Source organism: Centroberyx affinis, unplaced genomic scaffold (genome assembly GCF_046629955.1).
Source record: "Centroberyx affinis isolate AG114_WGS23_722 - 3 ecotype Tasmania unplaced genomic scaffold, CSIRO-AGI_Caff_v1 ptg005561l_1, whole genome shotgun sequence".
In the NCBI taxonomy this organism is placed as follows: domain Eukaryota; kingdom Metazoa; phylum Chordata; class Actinopteri; order Beryciformes; family Berycidae; genus Centroberyx; species Centroberyx affinis.
Window position 1 is genome coordinate 1 of NW_027282796.1, and position 15,000 is coordinate 15,000.

The following is a 15,000-nucleotide window of genomic DNA, read 5'->3' on the forward strand; positions in this document are numbered from 1 at the left end:
TTAATAACTTTACAGTGTTTATTAATATAACTGTAAAAGGTCAACAGACAGACAGCAGGTCATCCAAAACCCTGTCTGCCTGTCAGTCAGGAGTAGAATAGAATAGAATAGAATAGAATAGAATAGAATAGAATAGAGTAGAAGTGTGTTTGAAGTGATAGAGATGGGTGATTTTGCTTTAGGCAGTGTTGCGAATTGTGGGACTGAATCAAACAGGTTAATATAGAGAACTGTATAGTTTTATATAGCTAGCTAGTATAATCTTGTTAGAACAGTTTATTAACTGGTTTTGCCAGCTGGTAATATTTTGTTAACTGTAGTTTTGTTGTCTAGTTTACTGGTGGACAACTTGTAACGCCACAAACAGTCGTTTAGTTTTGTAGGCTAATGTAGCTTCATTAACTAACGTTAGTTTAGTTTTGTCAAGTTGTGTTAGCTAGTAAAGTTTTGTTAGCTAGTAAAGTTTTGTTAGCTAGTACAGTTTGTTAGCTAGTACAGTTTGTTAGCTAGTAAAGTTTTGTTAGCTAGTACAGTTTTGTTAGCTAGTACAGTTTGTTAGCTAGTAAAGTTTTGTTCGCTAGTAGTTTGTTAGCTGGTAAAGTTTTGTTAGCTAGTACAGTTTTGTTAGCTAGTACAGTTTGTTAGCTAGTAAAGTTTTGTTAGCTAGTACAGTTTTGTTAGCTAGTACAGTTTGTTAGCTAGTAAAGTTTTGTTAGCTAGTACAGTTTTGTTAGCTAGTACAGTTTGTTAGCTAGTAAAGTTTTGTTAGCTAGTAGTTTGTTAGCTAGTAAAGTTTTGTTAGCTAGTACAGTTTTGTTAGCTGGTACAGTTTGTTAGCTAGTAAAGTTTTGTTAGCTAGTACAGTTTGTTAGCTAGTAAAGTTTTGTTAGCTAGTACAGTTTTATTAGCAATTGTAGTCTTGATGTCTAGTAAAGTCTTGTTAGCTAGTAGCATACACCTCTGTTGGCTAGCTCAGCTTTTTAATAATAATTGTGTGGACTAGCTTGTTAATACAGTTTTGCTTCCATCAAATATAATTAGCTAGCTAGCAACAAAAACACCAAGAATAAAATGTACCCGTCGTGTTTAGTGGCAAATTTGTCTGTTATCTCCAAATGTGTCGTCATTTATCTTGGTCTGATCTGGTCTCTCTACAGACTCATTTAACATTTTTTTTGTTTTGTGTTTATGACCAAGTTCAAAGTTCAGCAAAGTCGACAATGTTATATATATTAATAAATAGTAACAGTTAAGCTTCCAGCAAAGTAAAGTAAAAGCAAAGTAAATATTCTGCCTGCTGAATGTCAGAAAACATCTATCTTTATGTCATAAAAATGCATTTCCATGGCCATTTATCGCACAATTTTGAGCGTGCCAGCATGAAAACATTTTCACAATATTGAGTGAATTTTATTGAAATTTGCCATTTCCATTCAGCCTTTCTAATATGGTACGTTATAATTTGACAAATGCATTTCCATCAATATTTATCGTGCAATAAACAAAAACTTTTCCAAGCGTAAAAAGTTTGTTTTATAATATTGAAGCATTCTTATCAATTTTTGTCCCACCATCTGAATGTGATACATCCCAATTTGAACAAAAAATAAAACTTAAGTGTTTGTTACGGTCAGGATGGCCTGCAGGTCCACGCTGTCCCGGATGCGTCCGTCCTGCCGGGCTTTAGATGCCAGGTTGGTGAACCAGACGACAGGAATCCAGTATTTCAGATGAGGAGAAGGAATATTCTCAAACACCCTCCTCTCCTCTGAAGTCATAAAGCCTGCAGACAGACAGACAGACAGACAGACAGACGGAAGCCTGTTGAGGACATACTGTATGTTCATAACGAGTTACTTGATTTCTCAACCCTCAAACTTCCCCTTAGGATTTGGAATAAAGTCTGTATCTCTGTTAGTTTCACAGTTCTGGCTAAAAAACAATAATGGGCAGAAAAACCCAGATCCAGATCACCACCAAGATCTAATCAATAGTTTGTCAGATCAAAGCTGATCTGTCTACCAAGTTTCATGGAAATCAGTCCAGAGGTTTTACAGAAATCCTGCTGACAGACAGACAAACAGGAACAACACAGAACCTCTTCAGTTGAGGTGAAAATCTTTCTGTTTGTTAAAAACTTGCTGGTAAAAGTCTGCGGTTTTGAACTCGGAGCTCTGCTGTGCTTCAGCTCTCAGACTGATGAGTCCTGCTCTAATTGGCCGATAACGAGCCAATCCCACGGGTCGGATGAAAGGATTACAGGAAGGAAGGATTACAGCCAGGAAAGAGCCGAACTCAGTCTGACTGGAAGAGTTTTCATTTTCATTTCATTTCAGTCCAAACACACTCACACACACATACACATTAAGTTCTATAGAAACATTCACACATGAGATCTGAGAAGCACAAGATATGAAATGTTGATCAAATATTTGTCAGTGGCACAATCTAGCCCCAGTGAAACAAGCTCTGTTCTTCTGCACATCCTATTTTTAATTTATTTGAATTGTATAACTTCATAAAAATATATAGAATTGAAATATATAGAATTACTTCAGTGTAAATATATAGAGCTCTGAAAGATTTTTATCCGTAGATATATATATTATATATATATATATATATACTGTATATATATATATATATATATATATATATATATCAGAAGCCAGTATGCTTCTTTGTTTTGACCTGTAACAGCAGCGCCCCCTTTGGGCCAGTCAGGGTTTAAAGATGCTGAAACACATGAGATGCATCATGATCTTTGAGTTTCATCAAAACCTGACAGCGGCGTCTGTGATGTCATGTGACACACGGACCGACACGTAAATAAACGGACGGACGAGACGCAGCGTTCCCTGAAGTTTGGTGGAAATGGGATCAGCGTGTCGGACAGAGCGCTCAGGTCGATGAAGAGCTTCGCTTCAGTCAGTGATTTAGAAAACGCAGCGATGAGACGCAACGTTCAGTCTGACCATCCATCGCCCCTCCCCCATCTCATCAGGGGAGACAATAAATACATAAACAAACAAACAAAGAAATACATAAACAAACAAACAAAGAAATACATAAACAAACAAATAAATTAATACATAAACAAACAAACAGATACATAAACAAATGAATAAATAAATATGTAAACAAATAAATAAATACATAAACAAACAAACAAATACATACATAAACAAACAAATACAAACAAATAAATACATAAACAAATAAATACATAAACAAATAAATTAATACATAAACAAACAAATACATAAACAAACAAATAAATAAATACATAAACAAATAAAAACAAATAAATACATAAATAAAAAATAAATACATAAACAAATAAATACATAAACAAACAAATAAATACAAACAAACAAATACATAAACAAATGAATAAATACATACATAGACAAACAAATAAACACAAATAAATACATAAACAAATAAATAAATACATAAACAAATACATACATAAACAAATAAATACAAACAAATAAATACATAAACAAACAAATAAATTAATACATAAACAAACAAATACATAAACAAATCAATAAATAAATACGTAAACAAATAAATAAATACATACATAAACAAACAAATAAATTAATACATAAACAAACAAATACATAAACAAATCAATAAATAAATACGTAAACAAATAAATAAATAAAGCAAAACAGTTTCCAGTGGCCACAGTGTGACGTATGAATGTGACACAGAGTTCAGTCAACTTTCAATCTGCCTGATAAACTTCTCATTTTTTACAGTGTGATACCCAACACAAAGCACTCTGCTCTCTCTCTCTCTCTCTCTCTCTCTCACACACACACACACACACACGCACGCACGCACACACACACACACACACACACACACACACACACAGACACACACACACACACACACACACACACACACACCTGCCTCCACCACATGCTCCATGGTGGGGAAGCGTTTGCAGACGGCGGTGCTGACGGAGCGCAGGATGAGCAGGGAGGTCAGGTTCACGTAACGCATCAGCGTGCGGCGCAGCAGGCGGCCATGTTCGTCTGCTCCGTGGACACAGCTGCAGGAGGAGACAGACCGGGAGGAGACAGACCAGGAGGGAGACAGACCGGGAGGAGACAGACCGGGAGGGAGACAGACCGAGAGGAGACAGACCAGGAGGGAGACAGACCAGGAGGAGACAGACCGGGAGGGAGACAGACCGAGAGGAGACAGACCGGGAGGGAGACAGACCGGGAGGGAGACAGACCGAGAGGAGACAGACCGAGAGGAGACAGACCGGGAGGGAGACAGACCAGGAGGGAGACAGACCAGGAGGGAGACAGACCGAGAGGAGACAGACCGGGAGGGAGACAGACCGGGAGGGAGACAGACCGGGAGGAGACAGACCAGGAGGAGACAGACCGGGAGGAGACAGACCGGGAGGGAGACAGACCGGGAGGGAGACAGACCAGGAGGGAGACAGACCAGGAGGGAGACAGACCGAGAGGAGACAGACCAGGAGGGAGACAGAGCGGGAGGAGACAGAGCGGGAGGAGACAGACCGAGAGGGAGACAGACCGAGAGGGAGACAGACCGAGAGGAGACAGACCAGGAGGGAGACAGAGCGGGAGGAGACAGACCAGGAGGAGACAGACCGGGAGGAGACAGACCGGGAGGGAGACAGACCGGGAGGAGACAGACCGGGAGGAGACAGACCGGGAGGGAGACAGACCAGGAGGGAGACAGACCGGGAGGAGACAGACCGGGAGGAGACAGACCGGGAGGAGACAGACCGGGAGGGAGACAGACCAGGAGGGAGACAGAGCGGGAGGAGACAGAGCCGGAGGAGACAGAGCGGGAGGAGACAGACCGGGAGGGAGACAGACCGGGAGGAGACAGACCGGGAGGGAGACAGACCAGGAGGAGACAGACCGGGAGGGAGACAGACCGGGAGGGAGACAGACCAGGAGGGAGACAGAGCGGGAGGAGACAGAGCCGGAGGAGACAGAGCCGGAGGAGACAGAGCGGGAGGAGACAGACCGGGAGGGAGACAGACCGGGAGGGAGACAGACCAGGAGGGAGACAGACCATCAGTCCAAATCTTCACCCTGCTGCAGTAATAATCCACCAATCTTTCATCTTTCTATTTCACTTTATTTGAACTGCACTAGTTTACTTTTTAAGTCTTTTATCTTTTGTATCTCTTGTCTGTACTTTTGCACTTTTTAATTGTAAATCTTTTACCTTTACTGTATTTTTATCACTCTGTAAAGCACTTTGAATTGCCCCAGTGTATGAAATGTGCTATACAAATAAAGCTGCCTTGCCTTTATATAACTACCTGTCTGTTCTCTCTCTCTCTCTCTAACCCAACAGTGATCCAACCTGTATCAGTTCATAAATCTTCTCCTCGGTCGCTCTGTCCTGCCTGTGTGAAAATGACATTTTCTCTGGTGAATTGTCTCTTCGCATGCGAAATTTAGTTTTCACATGTGAAACAAATATTATCATCTGTAATGGCAGAAGAAAATGTGACAGAAATGTGTAAAAAAAAAAAAACGTTTTCACCCAAAATGTGTCCAAAAAGCACATGTGCTTTGAATTCACATGTGGTTTTTCACATGGGACTTTTTGGTAAGGGGCAGAAGAACTGGGCAGTTAGCATGAGCAGCAACAGCCACCAGAGATCACAGCTGATCTGTGGGAAGAGCAGGAACACCACAGAGAGGCTGAGGGACGAAGATGGAGATCAAATCAACAAGAGTCTCACTGACTACCAAATTCAAAACGCAGAATTTGTGAAGTTGAACACAAAGCTTCTCAGAATCGACAGCAACAAGCGTAAAAATCATTTCATGGAACAAGAACCAGATGAAGCTCAGAGGAAGGCGAGCGTCTCCGAGCCGAAACTTCAAGAAGAAAACACTCTGAGATGAGGAGGAGGAGGAGGAGTGATGAAGATGCATCTCTTTTTCTTTTGGACTGTAGTTTCACTATCGTTTATTAGCTGCAGTTTACACTGAGTGTCTTTATTATTATGTGATGAAGTGATGACAGCTGATCAGCTGGTGACATCACCTGGCACCAAGACCAGCCAATAGCAGATGGCCTGTTCAGCACCCTACCTTTCACCACCAGGTGTCTGGCTTCACCACAGATTTGGTTTTGGGGTTCAGTTACTCTTTAAGGAACTTGGTCGATGTATTGATCTATTCTGATTCTGATTAATCTATTCTGACTGATTATGGGCAGGGGCCAACTTTCATTTTGGCTTTGCTATATTTACAACATCGTATCAACATCTATTCAGGTAGGCAGACAGACAGACAGACAGACAGGCAGACAGACAGACAGACAGACAGACAGACAGACAGAGAGACAGGCAGATAGACAGGCAGGCAGGCAGGCAGGCAGACAGACAGACAGACAGACAGGCAGATAGACAGGCAGGCAGGCAGGCAGACAGACAGACAGACAGACAGACAGGCAGGCAGACAGACAGACAGACAGACAGACAGGCAGACAGACAGGCAGGCAGGCAGACAGACAGACAGACAGACAGACAGGCAGATAGACAGGCAGGCAAGCAGGCAGACAGACAGACAGACAGGCAGGCAGACAGACAGACAGACAGACAGACAGGCAGACAGGCAGGCAGGCAGGCAGACAGACAGACAGACAGACAGGCAGGCAGACAGACAGACAGACAGACAGACAGGCAGGCAGGCAGACAGACAGACAGACAGTCAGGCAGGCAGACAGACAGACAGACAGACAGGCAGGCAGGCAGACAGACAGGCAGGCAGGCAGGCAGACAGACAGACAGACAGACAGACAGACAGGCAGGCAGACAGACAGAAAACCTACCTAGAGATGAGGACCATGAGTCTGTCAGGCCAAGGCAGGTTGACAAACTGATTCCACCAGCGGTTCACCACCAGAGTCACATAGAAACCTGATACACACACACACACACACACACACACACACACACACACACACACACACACACACACACACAGATGTCAGTGTAGTTCTGTCTCTAACTGCAGTGTTTCCTCATGGAAATGAAGATAACACGTTGAGAGAAGGAAGCTTGTTCCTGTCCGGACCCAGCAGAGTCTGCTGAGAAAACACACCTTCACTTAGAATAAATAAACCAAACTCCCTCAGCAGCTGAGCAAGGCACCGCCTTGAGTTTAGCGTAAATGTTTTCAGTCAGCCTTCAGTACACCCCCCCCCCCCCCAAACCACAAACCACAAACCACCACTCCGCTCATGCTGCTTTTAGCCATTTTGTTCTTTTTTAATGATCTGTCTCCATTAGTGGCCTCTCCTCCTTCAGCTGCTGCCTCCTAATGAGGCTAATGACCAAACTCTCTCTCTCTCTCTCTCTCTCTCTCTCTCTCTCTCTCTCTCTCTCTCTCTCTCTCTCTCTCTCTCTCTCTCTCTGTCAAGTAGTACTAGGTGTTGCCAAAGCATATTACAATAGTACGGGATAAAATAAGGTATAATACAGATCAATATGGTACAATAAAGAATAAGCAAATTCAGTAAATAACACTAATTTTTTCCAGTCCATCCTCCACTAACCTAAAAATGTCCCTCTTTGTTTCCTGTTGCAGCAGCAGACTCAACAGAATCTGACTTCAGGCCAGTTAGCTCAGAATAAGAGTTTTCTGGCTCTTCCTCCTGAACAGCAGAGGCTCATGGGAGTCAGACAGGTCGGTCTACAGCAGAGCGCCACCTGGTGGCGTAGCTAGGGTTTAGTAAAAAAGCCAAAAATTCTCATTTCATTTCATCTCTTTTTACCTGAACACAGGAAGGGAAAGTGTCAATTTGCACCACCTGCTGGTTGCATTAAAAAAAAGAAAGCTTCCCAAAGTTTCTTCTGTCTTTCTCTTCTCTTCTCCATCATCATCATCATCATCATCATCATCATCATCATCCTGCCAGGATCACAGGAATATTTGTTCCATGTATTGTCAGGCTGCTGTGACCTTTGACCTCTTTACTTTTGGTTGCTTCTAATGTTGGCAATCTAGGAAGTGAAGCTTAGTCAGTCAGTCAGTCAGTCAGTCAGTCAGTCAGTCAGTAAACAGTAAGTCAGACGTACCCAGTACGAAGGTCACTGGGATTTGCTCTGCGTATTTGTCGCAGTAGATGGAAAGTTTCTCGAAGAATCTCTTCTGGTGATCACCCAGAACAAGTCTAAAGGAGAGAGCAGAGCAACAACAAACCAGTAACTAACAGTAACAACCAGTAACAAACAGTAACAAACAAGTAATAAACAGTAACAAACAAGTAACAAACAGTAACAAACAAGTAATAAACAGTAACAAACAAGTAACAAACAGTAACAAACAAGTAATAAACAGTAACTAACAGTAACAACCAGTAACAAACAAGTAACAAACAGTAACAAACAAGTAATAAACAGTGACAAACAAGTAACAACCAGTAACAAACAGGTAACAAACACTAACAAACACTAACACACATAACAAACAATAACAAACAGTAACAAACAAGTAACAAACAGTAACTAACAGTAACAAACAGTAACAAACAAGTAACAAACAGTAACAAACGAGTAATAAACAGTGACAAACACTAACACACATAAGAAAGTAACAAACAAGTAACAAACAGTAACAAACAGTAACAAACATAACAAACAGTAACAAACAGTAACAAACAAGTAACAAACAAGTAACAAACAGTAACAACAGTGACAAACAAGTAACAAACAGTAACAAACACTAACACACATAACAAACAGTAACAACCAGTAACAAACAAGTAACAAACAGTAACAAACAAGTAACAAACAGTAACAACCAGTAACAAACAAGTAACAAACAGTAACAAACAAATAACAAACAGTAACAACCAGTAACAAACAAGTAACAAACAGTAACAAACAGTAACAAACAAATAACAAACAGTAACAACCAGTAACAAACAAGTAACAAACAGTAACAAACAAGTAACAAACAGTAACAAACAAATAACAAACAGTAACAATCAGTAACAAACAGTAACAGACAGTAACAAACAGTAACAAACAAATAACAAATGGTAACAACCAGTAACAAACAAATAACAAACAGTAACAACCAGTAACAAACAAGTAACAAACAGTAACAAACAAGTAACAAACAGTAACAAACAAATAACAATCAGTAACAACCAGTAACAAACAGTAACAGACAGTAACAAACAGTAACAAACAGATAACAAATGGTAACAACCAGTAACAAACAAGTAACAAACAGTAACAAACAAATAACAAACAGTAACAACCAGTAACAAACAAGTAACAAACAGTAACAAACAAGTAACAAACAGTAACAGACAGTAACAAACAGTAACAAACAAATAACAAATGGTAACAACCAGTAACAAACAAGTAACAAACAGTAACAAACAAATAACAAACAGTAACAAACAAATAACAACCAGTAACAACCAGTAACAAACAAGTAACAAACAGTAACAAACAATTAACAAACAAGTAACAAACTGTAACAAACAAGTAACAAACAGTAACAAACAGTAACAAACAAGTAACAAACAGTAACAAACAAGTAACAAACAGTAACTAATCAGTAAGAAACAGTAACAAGCAATAGCAAACAGTAACAAATCAATAGAAAACAGTAACAAATCAATAGAAAACAGTAATAAACAATAGCAAACAGTAACAAACCAGTAACAAATCAATAGCAAACAGTAACAAACAATAGGAAACAGTAACAAATCAATAACAAACAGTAACAAACAATAACAAACAGTAACAAACAAGTAACAAACAGTAACAAACAAGTAACAAACAGTAACAAACAGTAACTAATCAGTAAGAAACAGTAACAAGCAATAGCAAACAGTAACAAATCAATAGAAAACAGTAACAAATCAATAGAAAACAGTAACAAATCAATAGAAAACAGTAACAAACCAGTAACAAATCAATAGCAAACAGTAACAAACAATAGGAAACAGTAACAAATCAATAACAAACAGTAACAAACAATAACAAACAGTAACAAACAATAGCAAACAGTAACAAACCAGTAACAAATCAATAACAAACAGTAACAAACAATAACAAACAGTAACAAACAATAGCAAACAGTAACAAACCAGTAACAAATCAATAACAAACAGTAACAAACAATCACAAACAGTAACAAACAATAGCAAACAGTAACAAACCAGTAACAAATCAATAACAAACAGTAACAAACAATCACAAACAGTAACAAACAATAGCAAACAGTAACAAACCAGTAACAAATCAATAGCAAACAGTAACAAACCAGTAACAAATCAATAGCAAACAGTAACAAATCAATAGCAAACAGTAACAAACAATAGCAAACAGTAACAAACAATAACAAACAGTAACAAACAATAGCAAACAGTAACAAACAATAACAAACAGTAACATACAATAGCAAACAGTAACAAACCAGTAACAAATCAATAACAAACAGTAACAAACAATAACAACCAGTAACAAACAATAGCAAACAGTAACAAACCAGTAACAAATCAATAACAAACAGTAACAAACAATAACAAACAGTAACAAACAATAGCAAACAGTAACAAACAATAACAAACAGTAACATACAATCGCAAACAGTAACAAACCAGTAACAAATCAATAACAAACAGTAACAAACAATAACAACCAGTAACAAACAATAGCAAACAGTAACAAACCAGTAACAAATCAATAACAAACAGTAACAAACAATAACAAACAGTAACAAACAATAGCAAACAGTAACAAACAATAACAAACAGTAACAAACAATAGCAAACAGTAACAAACAATAACAAACAGTAACAAACAATAGCAAACAGTAACAAACCAGTAATAAATCAATAACAAACAGTAACAAACAATAAGAAACAGTAACAAACAATAGCAAACAGTAACAAACCAGTAACAAATCAATAACAAACAGTAACAAACAATAACAAACAGTAACAAACAATAACAAACAGTAACAAACAATAGCAAACAGTAACAAACCAGTAACAAATCAATAACAAACAGTAACAAACAATAACAAACAGTAACAAACAATAGCAAACAGTAACAAACCAGTAACAAATCAATAACAAACAGTAACAAACAATAGCAAACAGTAACAAACCAGTAACAAATCAATAACAAACAGTAACAAACAATAGCAAACAGTAACAAACCAGTAACAAATCAATAACAAACAGTAACAAACAATAACAAACAGTAACAAACAATAGCAAACAGTAACAAACCAGTAACAAATCAATAACAAACACTAACAAACAATAGCAAACAGTAACAAACCAGTAACAAATCAATCACAAACAGTAACAAACAATAGCAAACAGTAACAAACAATAGCAAACAGTAACAAACCAGTAACAAATCAATAACAAACAGTAACAAACAATAGCAAACAGTAACAAACCAGTAACAAATCAATAACAAACAGTAACAAACAATAGCAAACAGTAACAAACCAGTAACAAATCAATAGCAAACAGTAACAAACAATAGCAAACAGTAACAAACAATAGCAAACAGTAACAAACACTGACACAGAAGTGTAACTGAACCTTAAGATGTAGACTGAGGCTCCACAGGGTTTAACGGTGAAGGTTTGTTACTTTCACCTTGAAACCCTATGGAGCCTCAGTTAGAAACCATGTAGCCGTGTTTTAAACAGACTGTGTGTGTGTGTGTGTGTGTGTGTGTGTGTGTGTGTGTGTGTGTGGACCTGTAGACCAGGCTCAGCAGGCTGTACAGCAGAGCGAACACACTGAACTCTCGGTACAGCAGCTTGTAGATGCTTCCTCTCCAGCGCAGCAGCAGCCGGTGGAAACCAAACAACGACGCGTTCGCTACTTTACTGGAGTAGGTGACCGTCATCCTGTCTGAGAGAGAGACAGGCTGAGAGAGAGACAGGCAGAGAGAGAGAGACAGGCAGGCTGAGAGACAGACAGGCTGAGAGAGAGAGACAGGCAGGCTGAGAGACAGACAGGCTGAGAGAGAGACAGGCAGAGAGAGAGAGACAGGCAGGCTGAGAGAGAGACAGGCTGAGAGAGAGACAGGCAGAGAGAGAGACAGGCAGAGAGAGAGAGACAGGCAGAGAGAGAGAGACAGACAGGCTGAGAGAGAGACAGGCTGAGAGAGAGACAGGCAGAGAGAGAGAGACAGGCAGGCTGAGAGACAGACAGGCTGAGAGAGAGACAGGCAGAGAGAGAGAGACAGGCAGGCTGAGAGAGAGAGACAGACAGGCAGAGAGAGAGACAGGCAGGCTGAGAGAGAGAGACAGACAGGCAGAGAGAGAGAGACAGGCAGGCTGAAAGACAGACAGACAGGCTGAGAGAGAGACAGGGAGCTGATACCAATTCCCAGCTAGCTACAGAAGAAATTAACACAATATTTACTCTCTTTTTCCTACTGGAGGTGTATTATCAGTAGCAGTAGTAGCAGTAGTAGTTGTAGTAGTACTAGCATTAGTATTTATTAGTATTATTATATTTATATTACTCACAGAAGTTTTTAGTCTTCCTTCAGTCCCGTCGCCGACAGAATTAGGTCTGATTTGTTTGTGCCAAATGCCAAGCAGTAGTCTCTCTCTCTCTCTGTCTCTCTCTCTCTCTCTCTCTCTCTCTCTCTCTCTCTCTCTCTCTCTCTCTCTCTCTCTCTCTCTCTCTCTCTCTCTCTCTCTCTCTCTCTCTCTCTCTCTCTCTCTCTCTCTCTCCATGATGCTCTCCAGTTGCCCAGTAATGCCAGGCAGCAGACCCTGCTACACACACACACACACACACACACACACAGAGTCAGAGTTCTATTGATGGCAGGGAGACTAAATGTGGCAGTGTTTCAGCTGTGTTTGTGTGTGTGTGTGTGTGTGTGTGTGTGTGTGTGTGTGTGTGTGTGTGTGTGTGTGTGTGTGTGTGTGTGTGATGACATAGTTAACAGTGAAGGTAAATGTGTATAAACAGAATCTCTCTCAGCGCTGACAGGCATCAAACCAGGAAGTGTAACTCATCAACCAATCACAGATAATGGGTTATTAAAGCTGCTGAACGAATCCTCTCATCAGTACAGCAGATCAGAGACTTCAGCAGACTCAGATCTGAACAGCAGATCCAGCAGATCCAGCAGATCTGGAGGGAATCTGCTGGATCGCTTCAGGGCTCAGAGCAGCAGGAGCTTCTGTTCCTCCAGAGCAGACGAGGGAAGCGTCTCGGCTCCCGGTCCAGGTTCTGGTCCAGGTTCTGGTCCTCTCCCTCCTGGACTCCTGCAGCCTCTTCTGGCCGGGCGACCCTCTGCCATCAGACCTTTACAGCCAATCAGAACGCTGCAGCCGCCTGCTGTTCAACCAACCAAAACCCTCTCCTGTCTCTCCCCTCTCTGCTGCATCAGATTCCAGACCCTGGTCTCTCCTACAGGACAGAACATGGACCCGCCCCTCCCTCCTAAGCACTTTGAATTGCCCCAGTGTATGAAATGTTCTATACAAATAAAGCTGCCTCGCCTTGCCTACAATCACCGGTCAGGTTCAGACTCCGCCCCCTTCGCTTGGCCCCTCCCCCCTCGCAGGTCACCCCGCCCCCCGAAGTCGCTCGTCCCGGTCGACTCTTCTCCTCCCTGGAACCACGATGGAGGAACGAGCTCCGCCCCCCCGTCAGAGCGGCTGAATCATTACCCATCATGCATCTCTTCAGGTTCCACCTGGACCCGCTGGAACTAACCATCTGTCATGGAACCATCTTCTTCTACTTCAACTATTAATTAAAAACAAAACTCTGATTCTACAAAAGCGACTTATTCCTATTAAAGTCTCAGCTGATGAAGACAGAATGCACTGATCATGAGTCGCTTTGGACAAAAGTGTCTGCTAAAGCACTGGTTCTCAGCGTGGGGTCCGGGGACCACCAGGGGTCCCTGAGGGGGTTCCAGGGGGTCTCCAGCAAATCGATGAAATGTTAAACTTCACCATTTTTTCATTTACAAGAAGTGAACACAGTTAGAGAATGTAGAAGAATGACTGTTCTGATCAGTTTCTCTGTTATCTCTCTACCTACAGTACAGACAGTCATGGAGTTCTGGACAAAATCAAATCTGACAATAAAAATATTCTCAGATTTGGGTCTGAGAGACTAAATCTCATCAGATAGGGGTCTCTGGCTCTTATGCGGACTGAATTAGGGTCCTTGAAATGAAAAAGGTTGAGAACCACTGTGCTAATTAACATAATGTAATGTAATGTAAATGTAGTCTTAATGTGGAGAAACAGTAGAACTAACAACACTACTGGAGGGAGATGGAGGAGACCAGTCGTCTGTTTACAGTCAGTAGACCAAGACAGAAACTTTAATATGATGATGACACACTGATGAAGTGACACACAGGAAGTCTTCTCATGTCAAAGTTGGTCAGTATTTGAATTTGAAGGAAAACCCAGGAATTAATTAGATTGTAACTGTATTTTTTTATTGAATTTTATTTCAATTCAACCTTTATATGTGAATGTAATATTAAACAGCGGGCTGGTAGAGGATCTCGGGAGCGTGTAGTGTGATGGCACAGCCAAAGATCGTCTAATTGTAGAAGATGAATTCCTGCAACAGTAGCCATATCTCGCTGCTTTCCCACACTGGAAATACAGTCAGAGTGAGAGCTCTTCTCTTATCTCCTCTCTCTGTTCTACGTCACTTCCCGTCGTCCCTCAGCCTGAGGGATTCTTTCTGCTGGTCTGGAGTCAGTTTGGTCTCATTTCTGGACTGTTTCTGTGTGTTTCCAGCTGCTCTCGGGCCACCGCTGCCCCGCCCCGCAGGAGCACTGCCCCGCCCCGCAGGAGCGCTGCCGCGGTAAAATCAAGCGCCGACAGAAAGCAGCAGCAGCAGCAGCAGGTTCTTCAGTAAAACTCCGAGCTCCTTCAGCAGGTAAGAGAATAATAAAGTCCAGTTTTATCTTTCTGATCTGTTTCTGCC

At 40.9% G+C, this 15,000-nt stretch overlaps 1 protein-coding gene across 1 annotated transcript; it reads right to left on the bottom strand.

The window, feature by feature from the left end:
- Window positions 1–1,628: 1,628 nt before the first annotated feature.
- Window positions 1,629–11,923, bottom strand: LOC139667491 (bestrophin-3-like; the record flags this gene model as incomplete). The annotated part of the gene is made up of 5 exons (XM_071546966.1): window positions 11,772–11,923; window positions 8,108–8,202; window positions 6,859–6,946; window positions 3,924–4,069; window positions 1,629–1,783 (listed from the first exon to the last, which is right to left on the bottom strand). Coding segments are annotated over exons 1-5 (636 nt in total), but the record flags the coding sequence as incomplete, so codon positions are not given.
- Between the last annotated feature and the right edge of the window lie 3,077 nt (window positions 11,924–15,000).